This window comes from Miscanthus floridulus, chromosome 5, assembly GCF_019320115.1.
Source record: "Miscanthus floridulus cultivar M001 chromosome 5, ASM1932011v1, whole genome shotgun sequence".
Taxonomy (NCBI): Eukaryota; Viridiplantae; Streptophyta; class Magnoliopsida; order Poales; family Poaceae; genus Miscanthus; species Miscanthus floridulus.
Genome location: NC_089584.1, coordinates 128,345,598 through 128,371,630, shown reverse-complemented (window position 1 = coordinate 128,371,630; position 26,033 = coordinate 128,345,598). Strand labels below are relative to the sequence as shown.

The window sequence follows — 26,033 nt, the reverse complement described above, 5'->3', positions numbered from 1 at the left end:
ACTCATCACATCCCAAGCGAAAAGCGTACGATGGCCGCACCTGGCTGCATGATCTGTAGTAGTGTAGTGGTCCTGGTTCAAAATGGAAAACACGAGATGCGTGCACAGCATACATGATTTGACAACGAAGTGTATCGTCATGGGATTTTTCTTGTCATGACACGCTTGGAAAGTTGTTGATGCAAGTAAACTTCCAGCCAGTTTTGCTCGCCCTTAGATTGGCGCCAAGATTAGTGCTGCTGATGAAGTTGTCATCCTCTTCGGGGCTTGTTCGTTTGATTCAGAATAAGGTCAATAATTCCTAGGTGGACTGCTTCAACAATTTGTGAGCTGGAATTATTCATCGTGCATTCTACCCTCGATCTTCTCCATTGATAGATGCAAGTTGAGCGTGGACCGACTGACTGGCAAATGTCACTCTCAGTCTCAGTTGACCAAGAGACGCGCCCAGATCATTAAACCCAAGGAAGCCAGCAATCCGCTGCCTGCTGATCGGCCGGCGGTTAACCGATGCCTCCACCAACGCCTGGTCGCCGCCGATCCTAAAAAGGCGCCATCTTTTTTCCTGCAAGGCTGCAAACCACTAGCAGGACACCCATCCGCCGTCCTTGAAAGTTGAAAATTCCCAAATCCTCCTCAGTCCTCACCCTGCGAGGCCCCAGCACCGAAAGCACCAGCTTTTCGCCGCTCTTTCGCGCAAGCCCCGTTGCCGCCCACCGAGACCCGCGCCGCCGCGCGCAATACATGGCCGCCGACCAACAAAGCGGCGTCGTTTGAGAGGAAGCGGCTGGAGGACCTGCTGCCGGCTTAGATGACGGAACTGGCCGGACGCCCCGGGACGTCGGGCGGCCTGGCGCTGCGGGCGGGCCAGTTCGTCTTCGCCGCCGCGTCCATCTGCGCCATGGCCTCCGCGCCCGGCTTCACCAACTACACAGCCTTCTGGTACCGTCCCAGACTGCTTGCGACCTGTGTCCCCTAAAATCCTGAATCTCTGATTGTTTTAGCGTAGCGCCTATATGGCGGTGCTCTGCTCGTGAACATTTGGCGTGTTTGGTTGGTGGAGTCACCCATGGTCCATGTGATGCATTATGAGTTCATCCCATGAGTTTTGGTGGAATCAACTCATTTCTCATACATATACTAATTATTAGTCTGTGAGGAATGAGATGATGATAGATCAACTCATTTCATTCCACAGAACCAAATACAAAAAAGTGATGAGCGAGAAGATGATGGATCATCTCATTCCTCGAACCAAACACACTCATTGTGATCTCTGTTCCGTATCTGCGTGTAGGACATAGTGCGGTCATGGGGTTGGGATCTGCTCCGTATCTGCATGTAGCATGATTATTTTGCCTGATTACTTGCTTTGTTGTCTGCGTTGAACTACCTGCCGTGTGATGGGATATGGAGGGTTCCCTGTGGAGTGTGGAGTGTGGACGTCGTCTTCTTGTTCAGAATAGTACCAGATATACTATTTATTTGCAAGACACCTTGTTTATTGATGCAGTTTGTGCATTTGGAAAAATTGAAATGAAAACATGTCTTTACCTTAAACATTGGTACCCGACCAGCATTCCTGCAAATTGCCAGCACTGAACCTATGATTTGGTTGGCCATCGCTAGGAGGTCCCAATTTTGCAGTATGTACGTGCATTCACAATAATTTATTGAGTCTGTCCAACCATTTCTCTAGTCTCTATACTGATAAACACTTCACCATTTTTTCTTGTAGTGATCAAATTGAAGATTTGTCATTGTTAACTATAGGAAGGCAAATGTGTAGTTCATTTCAATTGTTATATTATTTTATATATCGTACTTTATTTCATTCAGCTTGATGAATGGCCTTTGTTTCATCTCTGTTAGGTGTAGAAATTGGATATACAATGCATCTGTTCATTTAGGGCTTGGTTTTCAACTGCATAACCCATCTTTGCCGCTTCTACCAAATTTCAGCTACTTGATTGCATCTATGGGACTACAAGCACTGTGGAGCTTGGGGCTTGGATGTCTTGATTGCTATGCCTTGATATTGAGAAGAGATCTTCAGCAAGCTTTTCTCATGAGTTTATTTGTTGTTGGCGATTGGGTAAATTATTTAAGGCATCTTTTTATCCATGTTTTATATCACTGAACCTCGTTTGTTTCTGCTACCATCCAAAGTTATCAATTACTGCATCCTACAACTAAATTGAGTACCCATTTTTTTCGTGGCATTTTCAATCTATAAACCTTATCACCTGGATGTAAAATATCCTGCAGTACTTGGAAACATTCCACTCATTCATGCTTTATTTTGTTTTTGTTCATATTTCACATTATATATCATATAAGTGACTGTAAAATTATCCCATTTCTGTTCGATTGTTGCAGACATGTAAAATATCAGGTACACTGTTATACCTAGCTTTACATGTTCATGAAGTTGAAGCATCTTTTCCTAGTTTTGTTAGTATTTTTGGTGTCACCTTGATCACTACCAATTTGAACCTGAATGAAACATATGTGAAGTTGTGAACTTCAAGTAATATCTATGACTTTTTACATGGAAGTTTTTTTTTTTGAATGGTAGGATCAAAGACATAATCATACTGGGCATTGTTTTATTGTTTCTCGGACTACGCAGGAGATCTGTGTGTCATTTCATTAAGATAGAGGAATACAAGACCTGCTGGATTTAGAAAGAAACCCAGCAAGCCAAAAAACAAACAAACACCACACACCCACCCAACCGAAAAGGAAAGGGTGCGGGGTGGCTCTATACATGACCAGGACTTGAACAATCAAGCCACTCTAGAAAAAAGACATACTGGGCATTGTTTTATGAAGCACGTTATATCTCTGATATTGAACTTTTGAAATGTGGCTTTGTGAAGTTCTGACTGATTGCACTATATGATGCAGGTAACGGCAATTCTTTCATTTGCTGCTGCATGCTCAGCTGCAGGCGTAGTGGTACTTTTCGAAAGGGATGCATACTTCTGCAGAAGGGATCCTCAACTCCCTTGTGGAAGATTCGAAGTTGCTGCTGCATTTGCATTTCTTTGCTGTACATTTAGTGCTGCATCTGCTCTGGTAATGTTTTGGCTTCTTGCTTCCTTGTGAAAACTGACCTTGTGTAAGCTGTCTGTAATGCTCTCTTCGTATATCTCGAACATGCTCTCTTTTTTTTGTATATAAGCTCATTTTTTTAGCAGACCGCACACTAGAAATTCTAAAAATTCTGGGACTTGAGTTCCATGAGCTCTTCTTACAAGAATACATATTCCATTAGCCATTTTGCCCAATCACAAACATTTGTTTCAAATGCTTTGGACAAAATAATAGCTCTGTTGCTGGGGGGATATACCTGGTCACGGCGGCATCTGCTTGTGGTACCTGAGCTCTGCATCTTCATGGAGTTGGCGATTGCTGCTCTTCTTGGATTCCCGATGTCAATTTCGAACTCATGTTGCCCTGAGAGGCTGAGAATGACACATCGAGCCACCTCATATATATTCTTCCCCCATTTTCTTGTAGCAAGCATTGCAGAAATCCTTGGATGATTTAATATGATAGGGACATTGAGATCTAGCAAGTCTTCCAAAGGGCCCAACGACAATGATTGCAACCGAAAGAGATGTTATTTCAACTTTCTACCGCAGAAATATTGTATGATTATCTCATGATAAGTCATTTATCCCAACAAGAAAATAGGGGAAAGGGATACAAATTTATGATGTTGCTTTTCGTACTCAGTCCACTGCGCGCACGTGTCCAGGCCATATTGTTATACATGTCTGTAACCAATTCTGGAATATATCTGGAAAATAATTTGAGCAGACCAGTTCCAATCCACACAATTTCTCCGAGGTTCATAGATGGACAAGTAGCACGATATGAAACCCCAAGGGCTCGTTCGTTTCCTAGAGATTCATACCCTGGATTTACTCCTACCAGGATCACTATACTAATTTATATAACATCTCATCATCTGGAACAATTCCTGGTGGATTTCAACCTAACCGAACGAGCCCCAAGTATGGTTCCTCATTTTGTTGGCTACAATTGCATGACTGACTGTTTGACTAGCTCAGAACCAATAATCCATCACTCTTTCGGCACATTAATTCCAGACTATATTAGAATGATTTAAAGAGAAGACGATGACGATGATAGAAACAGTCACCAATATAGAGGGGGGAAAACATCGGCACATTGTTTTCTAAGACATCGTACCCATGCATAATGCCATGGTTCCAGCATTTTATTCAAACTGAAAACGGAGTTCTACAGATAGGGTTGAATGTAACCCTCAGGAGTCAGGACTCAGGTGCCGGGCCAAAACAGGACCTACTTCTTTGCTCACCACTAGCCTGCTTCTCGGGATATGGCCCCCGATATCACAAGACAAGACATGAGCCGCACCATCAGAGGTGGCTCAGCCCACAAAATCAAGGCGTGCACGGCGCTGCTCGGCGTGCACCACAAGATATTGTATAGTACCAAATATGCTACTTTTCTTTTAACCCTACCCCTCCGGAGTATATAAGGAGAGGCAGAGGTCCCCTAGTGGACAGATCGATACATCTCATACTCAATACAATACACCAAAGACACAGGACGTAGGATATTACGTTGATCAGACGGGCCGAACCTGTCTAAATCGCTGTCTCTGCGCCTTGTGTCACCATCCGGTTCCTGATCACGCGCACCTCCACCGATCAATCTACCATCGCGGGATACCCCTCGGTGGATTGTCGAGCATCTTTTGTCGACAGTTGGCGCGCCAGGTAGGGGGTGTGCGCTTGATCCCATGACGAGACAGATGGACCTTAAATCAACAGCGCGTTCTCGTCATCAATCTCGTGGAGATCCATGTCGGTCCACGACAACGATTCATCGCTGGCTACACCAGCCCCCGCGACAGCAGATCCGATCTCAGAACCATCTCCGAGGTCGTCTTCACCAACAACTCACCGCCCGCCAAGTGCTCGCCGTCAACGCCGATCAGATAACGTCATACGTCGCCGACCAGACGTTCTGTCTAAAGCTAAGTCACGCTTAAATATTTTCCTAAATATTCTTCAATCTTCGTATGTCGCCATGATATTTCTCCGAACTGTTTTCTCCATGTTTGCTCTCCAAATGATTTTCGAAACCCCCAAACAGTCATGTTGATGCTCGGACGCTTCCAGAGACGGCCCTGTCTCCGGCTCCTCCCTACATGTGCTATGGGCTCCACGCTCTGCGTTATGGGTGGTCGGCAGCGGTTCCTTGGTCACGCCTATTCCTCCTACACGTGCACGGGCTCCGTGCTCGACGTTATGGACTATGGGCTAGCTAGGGCTGGAGACTCAGCTACACACTAACTGGTCGGACGGTTTATATTAAATATAAATACATCTTCGCTCCAACTGATCGTCGAGCTACATATGCTATTTTTTTCTCCGGAGTTCATATATCTTTACATCATGTACTATCCGTTCTACATGTTTGTATTGCAGGATCATCGTCCAGATGGTCGGACTACCTGGTGCTCGGACTTCTCCACCGATCGACTGGTCGGACCGCTTGGTTCATGGACTCCGTCGCCGACTAGTTGATCGGACTGTTTGCCGGTTGCTTCTACTCAATGCTCACTTCGCCGCCGACCAGTTGACTAGACTGTTCGTCGCTCGTGCTTCATCGCTAGCTACGCCGGTTACTCCTCGGCGCTCGGATTCTTCGTGCTCGAGGACTAAGTGGGCACACTTCACCGCACGGACGTCGCCAGCTACGTCGGTGCTCGGACATCGTCAGCTACGTCGGGGACTCCTCGGTGCTCGGACATCGTCAGCTACGCTGGGGACTCCTCGGTGCTCGGACCTCGCCACCGACGCCAGGGACTCCTCGGTGCTCGGACATCGCCGCCTACGCGGGGGAATCCTCGGTGCTCGGACATCACTTACGCGGGGGACTCCTCGGTGCTCGGACATCATCGCCTATGCCGGGGACTCCTTGGTGCTCCGCCATCGTCAGCTACATCGGGGACTCCTCGATGCTCGGACATCACCGCCTACGCCGGGGACTCCTCGGTGCTCTGATATCGCCAGCTACGTTGAGGACTCCTCGGTGCTCGGACATCGCCGCCTACGCCGGGGACTCCTCGGTGCTCGGACATCGCCGTCTACGCCGAGGACTCATCGATGCTCCGACATCGCCAGCTACGTCGGGGACTCCTCGGTGCTCGAACAATGCCACCTACGTCGGGGACTCCTCGGTGCGCGGATATCGCCAGCTACGCCGGGGACTCGCTGCTGGGACGTCGCCAGCTACGCCGGGGACTCCTCGCTGCTCGGACGTCGCCAGCTACGCCGGAGACTCCTCGGCGCTCGGACATCGCCAGCTACACCGGGGACTTCTCGGTGCTCGGACATCGCCAGCTACGCCGGGATCTCCTCGGTGCTCGGACGTCACCAGCTACGCCGGGGACTCCTTTGGTGGTCGGATCTTGCTACGTCTCATCGGTGTGCTATCAAGCTGCTCCATGCTGTTCGAATGTGTGCTTTTCTCATCTCGAGGCTACGCCCAGGGACTGGCTGCCTGCTCGGCTGGTCTTCTACTTTCTTTGACCCTGTTACAAGATTCATTCTTCATCTTCCAGCAGGCTCGGGGACTAAGTGGACACACTTCACCTTGCGGTGAATGTGCGTTTTTCTCATCTTGAGGCTACGCCCGGGGACTGTTGCCTGCTCGGCTGGTCTTCTACTTTCTGACCCTGACACCACGTGACTACATCACCTACTGTCAGGCTCGGGGACTGGCTGTGGGGGTATGACCTCCGGTATCCACGAGACAAGACATGGGCCGCACCATCAGAGGTGGCTCAGCCCACAAGATCAAGACGTGCACGGCGCTGCTCGGCATGCACCGCAAGATATTGTATAGTACCAAATAGGCTATTTTTCTTGTAACCCTACCCCTCCGGAGTATATAAGGAGAGGCAGGGGTCCCTTAGTGGACAGATCGATACATCTCATACTCAATATAATACACCAAAGACACAGGACGTAGGATATTACGTCGATCAGACGGCCCGAACCTGTCTAAATCGCTGTCTCTGCGCCTTGTGTCACCATCCGGTTCCTGATCACGCGCACCTCTACCGATCAATCTACCATCACGGGATACCCCTCGATAGATAGCCGAACATCTTTTGTCGACACTGCTCCTGCCAAAATTATTTTTAAAAATAAAATTAAAGAAAGTACTACGTAGTAACTAAAGAGTTGGGAGCCACGGACAAGATAGCAGACCGACAGTATATTCATTGGTAAGAGACCGACAGCGTGTTTATTGGTACAAAGATTAAATTCGAGCCATCTTAGGTTACATCACACATGGGCTGTGTGTACATTTCTCCGGGAAGAGCATTTGGCACACAAACATTACTACTGAAAGTTACCTTGGGCCACAGTTTTTTTTAACTTATCCATGCTGTTGTATTGAACTTCTGCAGATCAAGGGTCCAAAACCTCCAAGCTCAGTATATCACAATCACTTGTGGAATATGATAGACACTAAAGTACTAAACTTTTCAACAACGAACAAGGATACATTGTCAATAGTTTAACAAGCGAACATGTATGAAGCTGTTTGCATTAGGTCGAATATACCAGGCAATATCGTTTATAAAAGGGAATCTGCAATCCTCCCTGTCAAAGAACTTAAGAATGTACTGTAGCTAAACTGGAGAGCTCACATGACGATCTCAGGCTTCAGAATGCTTGACTTGATCTCTTTATGTGGGAGAACAACACCGCCATTGCTGTATACCTCATCACACACATGAACATCCTCCCCCAGGATAGTCATATTCTCTATTCGTGCCCATTGTCCAACAGTTGAGTGCCACCCAATAATGCTATTTGAGATGCAAGCATGCTTTTTGATACGCACACCACGCATGACAGTGCAGCGGGAAAGCCTCACACCATCCTCCACAACACATCCAGGTCCAATGGCGACATCAGGACCGATCAGACAACCTTCTCCAATCTTGACGCTCTCATGCACCAGCACATTGCCAACAACATGTGCTCCAGTAGCTAGCCTGCCAGCTGATTTCTTCCTAAGAGAGTATAGATAAAGACGCAAGCCAGTAATGTAGTCCCTTGGCTGACCAACATCCATCCAAAAACCTGGAAGGACCATTGCATAGAGCTTCTGATCAGCTGCAATTTGAGGGAAGACCTCTTTCTCAATTGATGTTGGCCTCAGTTCAATGCGGTCAAGGACAGATGGGTTCAGTAAGTAAATCCCAGCATTGATCTTGTTGCCCACAAATATTTTTGGCTTCTCAACAAACCTTTCCACCCTGCCAGTTGCCTCCTCCATAACCACAACACCGTATTTTGATGGTTCATCCACCTATATGAAAAGAAAATTCAGTTGACATATACAGGCTGATTCCACAAAAAAAAGTGTCCAAAAGGATTTACCTTAGTGACCATAATTGTTGCCTCACCATCATGACCTTTGTGAAATTTGATGAGTTCAGCAAATGGGTATTCGCTTATGACATCGCTGTTGAGGACAAAGAACGGCTCGCCAGATCCATCTGCAAGCTTGTCCCTTGCTAGAGCAAGAGGGCCAGCAGTTCCTAAGGGCTCAGTCTCTTGCGAGCATGTAATTGTGATGCCAAGCTTATCCTCAAAGTCCTTCAAGAAATTAATCATTACCTGGAAGACATATAACACATCAATTAGATCATAGAAGCCAGACCCAAGTGGGACAATAGAAAGGATGAGTGGTCTGTCATTTCTACCTCTGGGCGGTAGTTGATGGCCAAAACCACCTCTGTGACCCCAACTTCTTTCAAAGCTTCGATCTGCACAGAATGAATAGGTTTTAATTCTTGCAGCCAGACACACATAAAAGAGTCTTGGTTGATGTTTAAATATGTACTTGGGCACAAAGCAAAATTCCTAGATGATATCTGTTTCGTTTCGCTTTTGCATTTTTTATGGAAAAGAATGAAGAGAGGAAGTTACACGATAAATTGATAATTCATAGTGATTTTCCCAACTTGATGATAAATCTTATAAATAAAAAAGGGGTGACTACAAAGGAAAGTAATAGTTGAATGGCTAAATTGTTCCTAAGCTAACTTCTGGCACAGCAACAATCAAAATATACTGATGATGGATGCTGACATGATGTGGTCTTGGGTTAAGAAACACCAAAGCAACTATAAATCTGTAACTATATCTACTCATATTGAGCTCAGTATTACTTTCGAGGCCACTGATAACATATTACAAAGAAAACTGATTTTCATGCCAGTATAAGTAGCATGTATAGTGATAGTGTATCACAATGCTCATTCCCGCTCTCAAAAGGTGCTAGAATGCTCATGTTATATCAGCTTAAAACGAGTATCTTTACCTGATGAAGAATCATGGGCTTGTTTGCAAAATCCACAAGGGGCTTCGGGAAGCTAAGAGTCAAAGGTCGAAGGCGGGTTCCGAAACCCCCAACAAGAATGAGCGCCTTCATGGTGAAGCACCTCCTTTCCTTCCTCCCTCAATCCCTATTGCCACACATAACAAGCCATCAGAAACATAGCATCATGCTGTCAAGTACGCATCAGAACAAAATGAAAGAATCGGAAAATGGAAACAATCGATCTGCAAGGGGCTTAACTGAACCCTTCAAATTAGTTTGGTAAATAAAGGTCGCCTGCGCCCTGGGTACCAAACCCTATGGCGCCAACCGAGACCGATCGATCTCGCGCGCCTAGGAAGGCTAAACAAATTCGGGACTAACTGAGACGGAGGAGAGGATCCAGGGCTACAGGTGCTTGGGAACAGAAGAAGAGAGGTACCAAAGGGAGGAAGTGAGATTTGGGGACCGCCGGCCTCTCCTTGAGCGTCCTCCGGCTTCCCCCTCCCCTTCCGGTCACCGGCGAAGAGGGCACCCACCACCAGACCGCTGCGCGAGGCTGCTGCCGCTTCTGGCGATTAGCTTCTCCTCCTCAACGGTTGGGCTCGGAGGCCCAGCTCCAGCGAGAGGGTCCGCTATATAGGGCCCACGGTTGCCCCCGTCCTTTTGATCTCACTCGGGGGCCGGGGCGGCCACGTCAGCGCGGTGTAGCTCTGGCACCACCGTCTGCAACGCTGTCACTTTTTTCCCTCTCCCGTCGCCCATCTTCCGTGGCTGCCATTCGCAGCTGGCCTGGGCCGGCGAGGCGACATCGCCGGCTTTGCGCCGAAGCAAAGGCACGCCTCTTCTGTCTGTCCATCGGAAATACTGTGCTAGCGTGTTTCTCTGGGCTCCGGCCGGAGGCATCCATCACACACATTCCTTCGTCGACGGAAAAGCAGGCGCTTGCTTCTTCCGGTCGGTCCAGTTTGCCATGGCTACTTTCCCGAGCCCAAGGCACCGAGTCGCCTGTCTGCCTGTGCATGTGTCAGCTAACTAGAAGCCGAGATAAAGTGCTGAACAAGCGCCGCAACCCTTTTCCGTTTTTTCCTTTTTCTGATGACAACGAAGTACTACGAGTCCACCAATGGTTTCGGCATATTCTGGTAGCTGATTCCTCGACGACGCCACGGGCATGGACCGCCTGTTTGGGGCTGTGATTATCTTATCCCATGCAGCTCGCAATAGCCGCGCCATGCACGCACCTTCTGATGCGTCGCGAAACCCGGCAGATCTCGGGTCTTTTGAGGTCAACCCTGCTGCAGTGTCGGTGAATCCAACGAACCGCTCGGGCTGCTTGCAGATTGCAAGCACGATCTGCGACCGACGGGCTACGAATGAATCTGCGACCGACACCGACTGATTTCATGCCTATGTTTCTGCTGAATTCTAAAGTACAGTATTATACTACTTGCGTTGCGCCATGGCCATAGCCCGAGCCCTGAACTCTGAACTACTGAGCCGCTCCTAAAATTACTGTCACATCAAATGTTTAGACAGTATTAAATATAGATTAATTATAAAACTAATTATACAACTTGCGAATAATTTGCGAGACGAATCTTTTAAGCCTAATTAGTCCATGATTTGACAACGTGTTGCCACAGTAAACATATGCTAATGACAGATTAATTAGGCTTAAAAAATCGTCTCGCAAATTAGCCTTCATCTATGTAATTGGTTTTATAATTAATCTATATTTAATGCTCTTTATTAGTATCTAAACATTTAATGTAACATGAATTTTAGGAATGACTAAAGAACCAAACACCCCCCTAGTTGAATCCTGTCATTTCAGCGTTCCATTCTTCTCTTTGAGCTCTAACCTGAATGTGCTGGGATCACGAGTGAATATGCAGAAATATGGCCTTTCTTGTTGCAAAGACAGATATGGTTAGCTTCTTAGTTTGGCCGGCTCTTATAAATTTTTGAATAAGGCGAGTGGTTAAATTTGATGTCAAAAAAGTAAACGTCTTATAATTTGGGAAGGAGGAAACGGTTTGCTGCTATAAAAAATTAGGTGAGCCCGGGAAGGAGGAAACGGTTTGCTGCTATAAAAAATTAGGTGAGCCCGGGAAGGAGGAAGTAGTTTGCTGCTATAAAAAATTAGGTGAGCCGCGGTTTTGTTTCAGTCGACTAGGTCTCATGTTATGGAATTTCGAGGGTCTGACAAGATGCCCTTATAGACACTTAATAAAGGAGCGATGTAAAAATATTATCAGAATTTAAACAAGGGTCTGTCTAGCAATTTGGTGACAGATTTCTTTTGCCAAAATCTATAAGATTTTTGGCCAATCAAAAAAGAAGACAACTCACGAAAAGAAAATCTGATAGATAATATACATATAAATCAATCGATAGTTTTGTCGGCTTTATATCTGTTGAATTTTGCGTTTGAGTTTTGAACTTTACAGTTACAAAGTTTATAATGTTATAATTTAAAGTTTTAAACCTAGCAGTACAAAGTTTGTAGTGTCATAGTTGAAAGTTTATGAATCCTAATTGTGAAGTTTTGAACTTAGCAGCATAAAGTTTATAATGTTATAGATCAAAGTTTGGTACCTAGAAGTATAAAGTTTTAATGGCATAGTTCAAAGTTTATAAATCCTGAGTGTAAAGTTTTGATTCTAGCAGTGCAAAGTTTATAATGTGATAGTTTAAAGTTTTGAATCTAGCGGTAAAAAATTTGTAATGTCATAGTTGAAACTTTATAAATCCTGAGTGTAAAGTTCTGAATCTGGCAGTACAAAGTTTATAATGTGACAATTCAAAGTTTTTGAACCTAGCAGTACAAAGTCTATGTTTTTTTTTTGCTGAGTTATCATCTTTTTATTGGTCAAAATCTGATAGATTTTGACAGAACAAATCTGTTAGCTGATAGCTACACAGTGCATCCAGAGGACAGCACAAACCTCCAAACAAAATGAACGACCCAAGATCTAACAGATAAAAAAAAAGAAAATCTGTTGACAGATATATAGCATTTTTCTTTGAACAAAGTTATATATTTTTTTTAGGGGATTTAAACAAATTTATATTGCAAGAAAAATTTAGCGACAATGGGCCTTTCCACACGTCTTGGTGTGCAGCTTCTGCATCTTCTTTTTCTCGCTGTACGGACTCGAAAACAGCTCCGTTTAATCTCATACGGACTCATGGCCCATTGGGCTGAACTTTGTTACGCGTTAGGACTCGGACACATGCTTTCAATTGGGCCAGCGTGGGACAGAAAGAAAAATGACAGAATTTCCACCCAAGAAGATGACTGGCAGAAGTAACATCCTGTACAGTAGAAAACCGGTATTGTGTGAGTTTAAAAAAAAAGTTATTGAGTGACGAGATAATAAGTAGCACAACGGTTCCTGCAACCATGATACAGATATTTCAATTTACATGCCTCGTGCTGTTGCGCACATGCCGGTGCCGGCTATTGGTTGCCTGTTATTTTTCACGCTGCAAACCCCCTCGATGTTTAACTTGCGAAGCCTCCTTTGAGACTTGTGCCTCATTAGCGAGGCATAAAAGCTCCTTTCACAGAGTAAGAAAAGGGGCAAAAAAGCTAAAAAGATGCATACAGAACTTGAACCTAGTACACCATACTTGGTTTTATCTTGCGAGGCAATGCTTGGTGTTACCAAACCTGCAAAATCCACCGCCCTAGGCTCGCCGGCGCAGCGTCGAGCATCGGAGCGGAGACGGTCTCGCGGTACAGGTGGTGACGGCCTCGGAGTCCACGGACGTCGGGCAGAGCTGCCGGCCGTCGTCTCTCTCGTCGCGGTGGCGCCCGTCGGAGTCACCAGGCAGTAGCACGTACGACGACGACACCGGGGAGGGTTCGACAGAATCATCAGAGGCCATGCCACCGAAGGAGGCGGCCTGCCCTTCTTCTTTGTACTGCGCTATGACCTTGAAGATGAACGGGATGATGCCTTCCATGGCCGGTTGTGCTTGAAAGAGGCTAGAGCACTATGTACTAGAGTGGTTTTGAGAAATCTCAGAAGCTAGCTATTGTCGTCCCTGTGACTTGTGAATTGAGGGAGCGAGGTGGCTAGGATGATGAGTAGTGTAGTGTGGCCAAGGACGCTTGAGAGATGAGGGGGTATAAAAAGGGCAGGCAATGCAAAGTCGCCATGGAAAGGGACGTGAACAAGAACAACTAATCCAATAGCCTAGCAAGAAAGACTTTGAAACCTGTACTGTTTGAACTGAGACCGACTGGAACCCGAAACAATGTATATCCAATACCGCTCTGAACCTTAACAATACTTTGGCCCTGGATCGATGGACAGCTCATTGGTTTTGTGCTTTCCATCGCCGCGGAATGGACAGCCAATGGGTTTTCTTTGGGGCAGTTCATCCCAGGATCGATCACTTGGAAGAAAACGGTTGCTTTGCGTAGCCTTACACGACGAGCTTGCGATTGGACGGTGATCACATCGGTTGTGCACTTTTTTCAGCTCACGGAAACCTACAGCTTACCTGCTCCGCTGGAGAAGAAGACCGTTTCAGGATCATTATTTCGATGTCGATCGATGGATGGAATATATTCAGGTGATGATGCCCCTGCAGTGGAAAGTTTCTACTGCCGGGTGGCGTAATCCACTGGAATCCAGCGAATTAGGGGTTGCAAGTCCTTTTCTCCCCTCTGAATAGGAGAGTGAAGCTTATCAACACGGTGTCGCAGCTATAGCTTCCAGCAGGTCGATGAGCGTGACCAAGTGCTGTCGGAGGTTCGTTGGAACGATTTTTTTTAAAAAAAAAATTACTACCAATCGTACATTGCAACGACAGACACACACAAGTTTGCTGCACGTTTTTTTTTTTTTTTGAAACTTGGAGCGTGTACTAAATTCACTTGTCTGAGACAACTTTGATTGTCTTGGTTGTACTAGTTGGTAGGTTCCATTGTAAATAAGGTGGTAAAAACATTTCTTGCTAAAAATGAGAAAGCTCATAAGCTACAGTAGTTGGGAATTAGGGCTAGATATCGAGCTAGCACGGTTCGTTATGCCTCGTTATACAAACGAGCCAGGAGACTAGCTCGGCTTCTGGCTCGTTAGCAAGCTCGACCTAGCTCGTTTGGCTCGCGAGCCAAAACACAAAAACACATTATATAGAGATTATAACTATAAGCTAGCAACAAATACATAACATGCATATTTAAAATGGAATAAACAAAATACATATAAATTTTGGACTCGTCTCGCGTGAACATGATGCCATGGGGTAGGCTGGTGGGGTAACTGGGTGGGGCCCTAGGGTCTACTGGTCTAGGATTGTAGTGTTTAATCGTGTTAGGCCATAGGCCGTGGCATATATGGATTGGTTAAAGTTGTATTTGGCTAGGCCGAGAGATATATGGGACGATTGTAGTTGTTGTCATGTAAATTACCTTGGCTTGTTTTGGCTCGCGAGCAGCTCACGAGCTGCTCGTTAATTAACCGAGCTGGCACGAGCTAGCTCGTTAAATAAAAATTCAAACGAGCCGAGCTCGAGCTGACTCACTAACGAGCGAGCTAGCGAGTTACGAGTTTTTCATCCAGACCTATTGGGAATACACCCTACGCAGTGGCTATTGTTTTAGAAGACTATGAATTTTGAGGCATAGGGAGTAAATTTTGCCACACTTTTTTATTTTATTTATGACATGTGAAGGCTAAAAGAACTTATCTAGGTTTAGTCGATAATTTGTCAATTTGATTAAACTTATCTAATGTGAGATGTGGCAAAGTATATCTACTAACCAAATACCCTCTTGCTCTTTACGGCATTCAGATTGTTTTTAGACGGAGGAGTACAAACGGAAATTCTCGTTGGAACTGATCATCTTCTGAAGCGGAACCGAGACCGAGGCAGAGGCTGTCCGAACAAAAGGCAAAAACCAAGGAGCGGCCGCGGGTTTCGGTTGGCGCAGGCGTATATGCGCGCGGCGACGAATTCGTTTGCTGACGACGCGCCGGCCGCCGGGACGGGGCAGGAAAAGCGGCCCGGGCTCACTTCCACCTTGCTCGGACTTACGGCTTGTTTAGTTCCATTCTAAAATATTAAATTTTTCAAGATTTTTTTGTCACATCGAATTTTTAGACGTATGCATGAAGTATTAAATATAAATAAAAAATAAAACTAATTACATAGTTTAGACGAAATCCACGAGACGAATCTTTTAAGCCTAATTAGACTATGATTGGACACTATTTGCCAAATAACAACGAAAATGCTATGGTAACATTTCGCCAAAAAATTCGGCATCCAAACGGTGCCTTAAACAATCACAGCCTGTTCGTTTGGCTGTGGCTCGTCGTAAACGATCGTAAATTTCCAACCAAAATAGTATTTTTCTCTCACACAAACTAACCAACAGTACTTCTTCACGAATCAGCAACCATACTCTCACACGAACCAGCCAACCAGGATACGAGAGATTTACTCGTGGGAACAGGCTCACCTGGCTGTACTCGTGGTCGCGATGCCAGCGTGACGGTGCAGCCCAGTCATACTCGTGGTCGCGATGCCACCGGCTCCAAAGCCGAGGCCTTGGCCCAGGTGCACTGGCGGCTGGCGCCATGCACGCGTGACACGTCTACCTTTTTGTGGTTTTCTTGGCCCAGGTTTACCCGGTCCGGCGGTCCAGCCGGCGCCAGTCTCCGCCCAAATTTTTTATTTTTAGCTTTTTTTTAGTTTCTCACAAATAGATTTTTTGAGGAAATATTTTAGAATTTGGACTCTTAGCTCGGCGCCATCGATGTTGGCGCCAAGCTAACATGTCTCGACGCCAGCGTCCCTGGCGTCGAGTTCCTGGGCTCGACGCTGACGTGACGCTGATTTGGTAGGCAGCTCGGCGCCGTAGACGCTGACGTCGAGCTCGGCGCCCTGTAGATGGCTAGACCTTTTTTATTTTTTTGCGCGCACAGCCTAGACGGCTAGACCCTTTTTTTTGCGCACAACCTACAACGTGTTCGGCTGCTCCACGGTTGGCTGATGTCGGCTGGGCTGCACCTGCTGCTAAAGGAAACCGAAATCAGCCAGCTCCCGCAGCCGTTCGGCAGACCCACAAGCGAAGGACCACACCCGCGCGCGCCCTCCCTCATTCCATTCCCTATCGCGCCGCGCCTAGGGTTTCTGCGCCGCTCTTGCCCCCGTCTTCTCCTCGCAACGCCAGCCGCGGTGGCCGTCAGCGGCGCACCCTCGCCCCACGCCGCCGACAGATCCAACACCGGCATCCCCCCTCGCTTAATATCATCCCCATCGCGCCGCGCCTAGGGTTTGGGGTCGCTCTAGCCTCGTCTTCTCGTCCCGACGCCAGCCGCCGCGACCGCCAATGGCACACCCCCGCCCCACTCCGTCGCCGGATCCGAGCCCGCCTTCTTCCCCCTGTCCGGTTCTGACCGCCTCGTGGGCAGATCCGGGTGTTCTCCATCGGCGCCAACGTCTCCGCCTTGCAGCTCGTCGCCATCACCTTCGGCCTCCACAGATCCCCTCTCAGTGGTTTCTTCAAGTTTTCGACGGCTCCAGTGCAACGGTGTCCACACTGGCACAAACCTCCTCTTCGTCGTGCTCGCCACCTAAAGCCAGGCATTACTATCGGCATTCCAAACACGCGAAGTTGCTTGAAAAGGCAAGTGTACTCTAGTTTATTCCTTACTTATCTTGCCTGTATGTTTCGTGCACCATGCCCATTTTTTTACTGTATCCCCACATACATCTTGCCTGTATGTTTCGTGCACAGAGGTAGTATATCTTAAGTCAAAACTCTTTATGTAAACCAGTGGGGTTTCCTAATGAAAGGAGTTGTACAGATATAAGAGAGTATACTATTTATAAAGCAATACTGCCTAGACAAAAGTCAAATAAACCAAGATGCAATCTGAACACGAAATACACATATGGCAGGATAAGATTCTAACATCATAACGAAACACATCCCAAACTCTAAGAGTTAGATAAAATGGGAAGGAATATGTGAAAACTGTGATAAACCATTGGCTGGCATACATGCTTGGGTTCATCATTTCTTCGACAAAGTGTTGTCCCAATTTTGGCATGAGCTCCATACCTAATTTCTCAAACAAGCATTATGAAGCCCTCAAATTATAACAACTGGAAATCCAAATGTAATCGCAACATAATAACGACTACCTGATACAAGTCTTACATTGGTGCATGGACAGCTCCCTTCAGCAATGCTACTTAAAAACCAGAATGCATCCTCCTCACTCATATAAAGAAGCAGCAGCCCAGCTATAAATCTCATTCCCTGTTAAATGAATTGTATAAACAACATAATATTATTCAAGAGAGATCTTTGTATCCAAAAATTAGGTCACTGGACTCAACAAAAACCTACACATATCCTTACTTATGTTGCCTATATGCTTCGTGCATCATGCCCATTTCTTTACTGTAGCCCCACATACATCTAGCATAAGTACAACACCATAGTAACTGCACCTGGGTACAGATGTCGAGGACTCATGGAGAGACGTCTAGCGACCGAGCCCATTGGGGCTATGAGGAGACGAAAATTCTCATGGACCTTTGCATTGCTGAGAAGAATAAAATGAACTTCAACCAGTTTGGCTTAACTAAACTGGGATGGAGAAATGTGTACCGCAGATTCGCCTCACAAACTGGCCTTTAGTTGGCCAATAAGAAGCTGCAGAACAAGCTATCGGCCATACGGCGACACTACTTCGCCTGGCGCGACCGTATCACCCATATAGGCCTCGGCCGTGACCCCCAAACTGGAGCTGTCATAGCTAATCCCAGCTTGTTCCAAGAAGAGGAAGAGGTAACTCCTTTCATCTATTCTTTGGGTCTACTCGTGCAATGACATGTACTGTTCGAATAACTATCTTGTTCACTTGTAGGACTGTACTGAGGAAGGTGTGGATCCTGGGGCTCCGCCAGAGTTCCTTGATGAACTGACCACTCTGTACGGGCACCAAACCAAAGATAGGGGCACAATGCTCAGTGCCGGTGGGCACCGTGAGAGGACACCGCCACGGATGACCGAAGCCACTCCTATAGCTATGTCACAGGAGTTCGTAGCTAGATCCAGTGTTGGTCAGTCATCCAAAAGGCGCACCAGGGACCATGTGGTGGACAGCCCGCAGAAAAAGAAGAGTGTCAGCTTGGAGGACTGCGTGAGAGACATATCAGACACCGTGAAAGAGATGGCATCGGGTGGTCAACAACTCAGCCGGGAGGAACAGGAGATGGACCAAGTGTGTCAGATTTTAGAAAAAGATGGTTTTCCAGAGGGGACCGAGGAGTTCCTGAGAGCCACGTACCTATGCAGGAAGAAACTCAACCGTAGGACGCTCCTAACCATGAAAACACGCGATGGCCGACTGTCTTGGATCACCTTTAACTAGGAAAACAAGTGGACAAATGGAACTGTAGCAACGCTGATGTTTAGGCATCCTTCGTTTAATTTGTTTGCATGAGTGTTCAAATGTTTCAATTGATGTGTGTTTGCTGGTTTGAATTCGTTTCATGTACCATGAGCGTTTGGCATGAACTCTTTGTTATTTGTGTACTGCATCATAATAAACTTTTGCTCGGTTTCCTTCTTTTATGTTATTTATTTACTCATATTTGCGTAACAAGGCAACAGCAAAGGATTGTACATTTCTTCCTTCTCAAGGGTCATGCTATTTTCTTGATTTGTATGTTTTTTCTTCATCTATTCCATATTTATCAACATTGGTATTCCTCCATGGAAGCTTGACATTATTGTACTTGACAATAGGTGAAGAAGCCTTATAAGGGTGGCAAGCCTAAATTTGACTATCCAGTGAGTTGCGGGCTGTCAGGTATTGAACTGTAAATCTATAATCAAGTCTTGCTTTCGATTAATTTGTCACCTGCTCTTTGTCTTGGGCTCAGTCTATTATTAGGCGCTAGCCGTCGTTGTTTGACATATGAGGATTTGTGTTGTTTGAGGATTTGTGTTGTTTGACATATTATTAGGCGATTGTCCTATTCAGTGTTTCACATATGAGGATTTGTGCTGTTTGAGGGAAGCCCAATGTCATTGCAACCATGAGGCATCCCACCACATGTCCAGCTGACAGCCAAATAGCTCCTTAGCATTTGATGATACAAAGCTGTTATATGGTGTACTGAGATGATAGTTGAAAGCCTAACAAGAGGCACTAGCTCAGTCTATTATTAGGTGCTAGCCGTGGTTGTATGGTACAAAGCTTGAGTCTTTAGAGCTTAAATAGAAATGAGCAGTTCTTGCATGCCTTGTACTTTTCAGATAGATCGATAAGGTGTTTCCTCTAGCAGTAATGATCTTTCCATCTGTAGCTCCCTTTTGTCCACTAATATCTTCTGAATCTTGGACTCATTCAACTCAATACCATGTCGGAGCTTATTTTCCACAATCCATTTTCTTATTTAACTCATTTTCCTTTTCTTCCGGTTCCTTCTCTTTACTTGCTTGTTTTTGCTCCATCTACATCTCCAATTCATGCTGTTTCAGCTGCAATTTACGTTGCAGATCAGCGCGTTCTCCCTCCAGAAAATCATCATTTTCCATTTGCTTGTGCTTTATATCATCAGTCAAAGCCTTTTCCTTACGCCACCGTTCTAAATTCATCCTCTCAATTTTCAGCTTTTTGTTCCTCCTCTACTAGGAGGGCTCTTTTTTCATCTAGTTGTTCCCACTCTTCTTCAAATTTCTGTCGTTGCTTCCTCAAATCCTCCATCTCCTCTTATATTCTTTCCTTTTCAGCTTCTAATGCTGATTTGATCCTTTCCAACTCCATTTTGTATGTCTCCAATTGCTCTCTTTCATGATTCACTTGCTGCTTTTCTTTTAGTAATCTTTTTTCATCGTTTTCAATGATTTGTCCCACCTCTTTGGAGCCTTGGATTTGGCATCAATGTTTCAGTTGCTGTTTTGTAGAATGAACAGCACTCAACATTCCGACGAACAGTCCAGCGAGAGCACAACTTCCAGTGATGGCCCGAAGAAGAAACTGAAGGCAAACATAGTCAAGTTGGTGGGTCTTGGAGCTACGCTTGCTGCTGTGGCTTGTTCCAGGCAAAGTCCTGTGCCTAATCCTCAATGCCCATTCGAAGACATGACCGGGCGACAATGGGTGGAAGCAAATTTGCATAACGAACGTATGTGCTTCGACAACTTTTGGATGTATCCTCACTCTTTCTTGAAGTTGCACAATGAGTTAGTGCAGTATCATGGGCTGGGTAGTTCACAAGACATGGAGTCATATGAGTCACTAGCTATGTTCTTGTGGGTGTGTGCGACGAAGCAGGCAACTAGATAGATAACCCTAAGATTAGGGAGGGGTATGGGCACAGTTAGTTAGAAGATGGGTGAGGTTGTAGACGCCATGTACTCCTTTGCCCAGACGGTTGTTGCGGTAAAGGATCCAGAGTATAGAAAAATACATCCTAGGTTCGATGAATTCAGACCCTACTTTGATGGGTGCATAGGGGCTTTGGATGGAACACACATCAAAGTGCAAGTTAGTCGCAAGTCACGGTTGGACTTCATGAATAGAAAAGGAGATGTTACCATGAATGTGTTAGGGATAGTGGACATGGATGGGCTTTTCACATATGTTGGTGCGGGATCGGCGGGGTCTTCTCATGACATGTCAGTTCTGACGTATTATATGGGGCGACCAGATTACCCGCATCCCCCAACAGGTAATATTGCATTATCATTGACTACGTTGTCAAATTGTAAGAGTACCTTTGTGAGTAATGGGTGAAATGACTTGATGAGTGGCAGGAAGATACTACCTAGTGGACTTTGGATACGCCGTGCGCGCAGGATATATGGGGCCATATCAGAATACAAGATACCATCTGGATGACTTCAGAGCCAGAGAGGCAGATGGATATATGGAGAAATTCAACTACCAGCATTCAAGGCTTCGCAATGTTGTGGGACAGTCATTTGGGAAGCTGAAAGCTCGTTGGCACATTCTGTCCGAAGTCCCAAATTATGTGAGACCTAAGCAAGTGAAGGTGGTAATTGCATGTTTTGCTCTACACAATTTTGTGGAGGGCGAAAACGGATGAAGGGCTGCGGCGAGGAATATTCATAGGGGTGTAGATTACAACCTCTCAACATGGGCGACATCAGTTGAAAGTGAAGACATGTTAGAAGTGCGAGATTGGATCGCCATGGGACTATGGGCTATGTAGTGCACAGGTATGTACACAAAGGCTGTTGTGTGCTTGCTGCAATTTAAACATGCTGTATATGCACTAACAATGCCATTTGCAGGACACAAGGAGCTGGATCGAGGAGGCAGGCAGCAGTGACCACCAGTTCCAGCCACTAGTAGTGCGATGGATCTACAGCTGCTTTGCAATTGGATGCTTCCTTGGTTTATTTTATTTGAATTCGTGTCTGTTGATTTGTTTGAACTGGTGTCTGTTCGTTTCCTTTTCATTGTTGTAATGTGGCCTGTATCACGAACTATGTGAGTTGTGTTGTCATGAATTCAAATAAAACTATGTGCTGTCATGTAAATGTGTTCCTCAAATAAACTGGGTGTCAATACCATCTATAGCATGTGTTTACAATTTCCTTCTTTGCTTGTAAATGCTGCAGTGAGAACAAGAACTTGACAGGACCTGCACGATATGCTAGTGTGAACACCCATCTTGGCATTGGTGAGACTTATATATAGTATTAGTTGAAGTTCTTTGTTTCCCAGTCAAACATAAAGGTGGGTTTTGTTCAACATTTGGTCAATTTACGACTTATATTAATCCATAAATATGACTTAAACAATAGTAACAGTACCACTAACCATACTATAACACCACCACTACTGCAGATAGTATTTAACAGTGCAGCAACCAAGTACGCTAAAAATGCTAACAAAATAGCATATGAACAATAGCGCACAGTGGGATTAGATTTGTACCCTAGGGTGGGACTGCCGGTACCCGCGGACAGTGAGCCACCATCTTCTCCGTCGTTGGTGTTGGTGCGGCCACCAGTCCTCCTCGTGTCCACCATATTGCAGAGGAGGTCGCGCCGGGAGACTCCTGCACAGTGGCATGGGAAGCTCCAAGGAGGTCGCGCCGGGAGACTCTTGCAGGTGCGGTGTCGGAGCAGTAGCACGAGAAGCTCCTGCAGGTGCGGTGTCGGAGCAGTAGAACGAGACTCTCCCATCAGGAAGCAGAAGCCCCCGAACAGGAAACTGCAGACGGGGCAGCAGTCGCACCGGGAAGCCGGCGCTCCCCAAAAACTTGATTCCCCGCCTACCCATACAGGTACGCTTGACGGGGGAAGTTCTGGAGGCCTGTTACCGAAGCTCCTTGTGCGCGCAGGGAACTCCGGTCGAAGATGCAAACGAACAGCTCAGCGCTCAGATGTTGTAGAGAGGAGGAAGAGGAAGAGTCAGGTCTCGTGCAGCCGGAACAGGGGTGCCCCCCTCATTATAGCCGCGCAGTTCCCCATCTGTCCGTTAGGCCCTTGTCGGGAGAATGAACCTGGACAGGGTGGTTGGGCGTTGGGAGTTGGCTATGGTAGCTAGGGTTTTGGTTGGGCCAAGCGACAAAACTAGTCCAAACCAAGCCAGGCCACGGCCCACGCCCACGCCCACGGCCCGACGCGTCGCGTCGCGTCGCGCGCGCGCGGGGGCGGGCGGGCGGCGTGGCTCGGCTCGGCGGCGGCGGCGCACGCGTGTGGCCTCCCGGTTCTCCCTCTCAACTTGTCTATGTGAGAGTCCTAAGACTCACTATTTAAGTTGATAACCTTTTTAGTGAATTTTCCATATGGTACTAATCACTTTTCCACTTAACAATAATTGTGGGCCTTTGAAGTTTATTTGATTAATTAGAATAAATAATGGGCCTAGCCCAAATTAATCTAACAATCCCCACCAAACTTCAGAAGTCCACAGTTAATGTCTTCAGTTCTGAGCTTGTTTGATATACCAGTGTTTCGATGGAGACTGTTAAGTTGAACATCCATCTAGAAAAAGAGTTTACACTCATTTACAACTGACCAATGGACTATGCCTTGAATTGACAGTTTTGTGCAAAGTGAGGCTCACTCGATTCCTTTACTGATACTAGGCTGCCTGTAGCATCCCCTCTGGTTGGAGCATATAAGTCATACTCCTAGCCTATTCATGAGTATCTAGAGATCACCCAAATCTCATAGATTGCGACTAGCAATCGAACTCACATAGGTGTGTTCCTTTAAGATGCCCTATAGGCCGACATCTTTGCTTCTCATTAAGCCACTCGGATCACATTGAGGTATTTACCAACCTGCCATATAGATAGGAAGAGAAGTGCATTACTCAAGAGATTGACCTTTATTAAAAAGGGTCTCTTCCCTCAGTCTACCCATAGCTTGTTTCACCATCCTAATTCACGGGATCTCCGATCACATAGGACAGGTTGCCACCACGATAGAACTTCATGTGGGTCTCAGTCCCATCTCACTCGATGCACTATCTATCATATTACGCGATAGTCCCTTAGTAAATTGATCTGCCAGATTTTTAGACGTATGGACATAGTGCAATGCTATTACTCCGGAGTTTCTCAATTTTCTGACAGATTTTAACCGCCGCTTTACATGCCTAGTGGTCTTCATGTTGTCCTTTGAACTATTTATCTTGATAATTACTATTTGGTTATCACAGTTCATAGAAATTGCAGGCACAGGTTTTTCAACCACTGGCAAATCCATAAGGAGCTCATGGAGCCATTCAGCCTCAACAGTAGTGGTATCAAGTGCTGCAAGTTCTGCTTCCATTATTGACCTTGTTAAGATGGTCTGCTTGCAAGACTTCCAGGAAACAGCGCCACCTCCAAGTGTGAATGTATATCCACTTGTGGCTTTTACCTCATCAGCATCAGATATCCAATTTGCATCACAATAGCCCTTGAGTACCTTCGGGTACCTAGTATAGTGAATGCCAAAGCTCGACATTCCCTTTAGATAGCGCAATATTCTTTCAAGAGCACGCCAGTGATCATCTCCCGGATTTGAAACAAACTGGCTTAATTTGCTCACAACAAATGAGATGTCAGGCCTCATTGCACTAGCCAAGTACATTAGCGAGCCGATGATTTGGGAGTATCTCAACTGATCCCTCATTATTCTTCAGTTCTTTCTCAGGATCACGCTTGGATCATAGGGAGTGGACACGGGCTTGCAGTCACTATAACCAAAGCGACTCAGTATCTTTTCCACATAGTGAGTTTGTACAAGTGTTACCCCACCATTTTCTCCCCTTAGTAGTTTGATGTTTAGTATCACATCAGCCACTCCCAAATCCTTCATGTCAAAGCTCTTTGATAGAAAGTCCTTGACTTCCTCAATCACATTGAGGCTTGTCCCAAAGATTAGTATGTCATCCACATACAAGCACAGGATTACTCCTTCTCCCCCACCATAGCGGTAGTACACACATTTGTCGGCTTCATTCACAACAAAGCCAGCAGATGTCATAGTTTTATCAAACTTTTCATGCCATTGCTTAGGTGCTTGTTTTAGGCCATACAAAGACTTCAATAATTTACACACCTTTCCTTCTTGACCTTCTACTATGAAGCCATCAGGCTGATCCATGTAGATCTCCTCATCTAGCTCCCCATTTAGGAAAGCCGTCTTAACATCCATCTGATGAACGAAAAGACCATGAGACGCAGCCAGGGCAAGCAGTACTCGGATTGTGGTCAATCGAGCCACTGGTGAATAAGTATCAAAGAAGTCCTCGCCTTCTTTCTGGGTATAACCCTTAGCCATAAGCCTTGCCTTGTACTTTTCAATCGTACCATCAGGCCTAAGCTTTTTCTTGAACACCCATTTACATCCTACAGGCTTGCACCCGTAAGGACGATCAACAATCTCCCAAGTTCCATTGGTCATAATTGAATCCATCTCACTTCGCACTGCTTCCTTCTAGTAGTCAGCATCGGGAGAGGAAAATGCCTCAGCAATGGTGCTTGGAGTGTCATCCACGAGGTATATAGTGAAATCATCACCAAAAGACTTTACAGTCCTCTGTCTCTTACTCTTTCGAGTAGCTCCACTATTATCCTCCTTAGGATTCTCAACACATGTTTGTTCAAGATGTTCTGTTGGCGCTACGGGGGAATCAACAGGTTTTTGACTAGATGTGCTAGGTTCATTTCCTCTCATAGGAAATTCATTCTCAAAGAATGTAGCATCTCTGGACTCAATCACTGCACCAACACGCATGTCAGGTACTCCAGAGCTTACAACTAGGAATCTATAGCCGATGCTGTGTAAAGCATAACCGAGGAACACACAGTCTATAGTTTTTGGTCCAAGTTTACGCTTTTTGATGATTGGCACATTCACCTTGGCCAAGCATCCCCAAGTGCGTAGGTATGAGAGAGTCAACCTTTTCTTTTCCCATTCCTCGAATGGTGTTACTTCTTTATTCTTTGTAGGAACTCTATTCAGGACATGACATACCGTCAATATAGCCTCACCCCACCATTCGTTGGAAAGTCCCGCAGTGTCTAACATGGCGTTGACCAAATCAGTTAGAGTGCGATTCTTTCGTTCGGCAATCCCATTGGATTGGGGGGAGTATGGA

At 46.0% G+C, this 26,033-nt stretch overlaps 2 protein-coding genes across 2 annotated transcripts; one reads left to right on the top strand and one right to left on the bottom strand.

Annotated features, from left to right (window-relative positions):
* Nucleotides 1-504: 504 nt before the first annotated feature.
* LOC136453537 (CASP-like protein 5B1) lies at nt 505-3,707 on the top strand. Its single transcript, XM_066454096.1, has 3 exons — nt 505-942; nt 1,963-2,095; nt 2,911-3,707. The coding sequence occupies exons 1-3, from the start codon at nt 812-814 to the stop codon at nt 3,109-3,111; spliced, it is 465 nt and encodes a 154-aa protein (XP_066310193.1). The 5' UTR covers nt 505-811; the 3' UTR covers nt 3,112-3,707.
* A 3,831-nt stretch (nt 3,708-7,538) lies between these two features.
* On the bottom strand, nt 7,539-10,053 carry LOC136453536 (probable mannose-1-phosphate guanylyltransferase 3). Its single transcript, XM_066454095.1, has 5 exons — nt 9,854-10,053; nt 9,415-9,559; nt 8,795-8,857; nt 8,469-8,708; nt 7,539-8,397 (listed from the first exon to the last, which is right to left on the bottom strand). The coding sequence occupies exons 2-5, from the start codon at nt 9,523-9,525 to the stop codon at nt 7,726-7,728; spliced, it is 1,086 nt and encodes a 361-aa protein (XP_066310192.1). The 5' UTR covers nt 9,526-9,559; nt 9,854-10,053; the 3' UTR covers nt 7,539-7,725.
* Nucleotides 10,054-26,033: the final 15,980 nt, after the last annotated feature.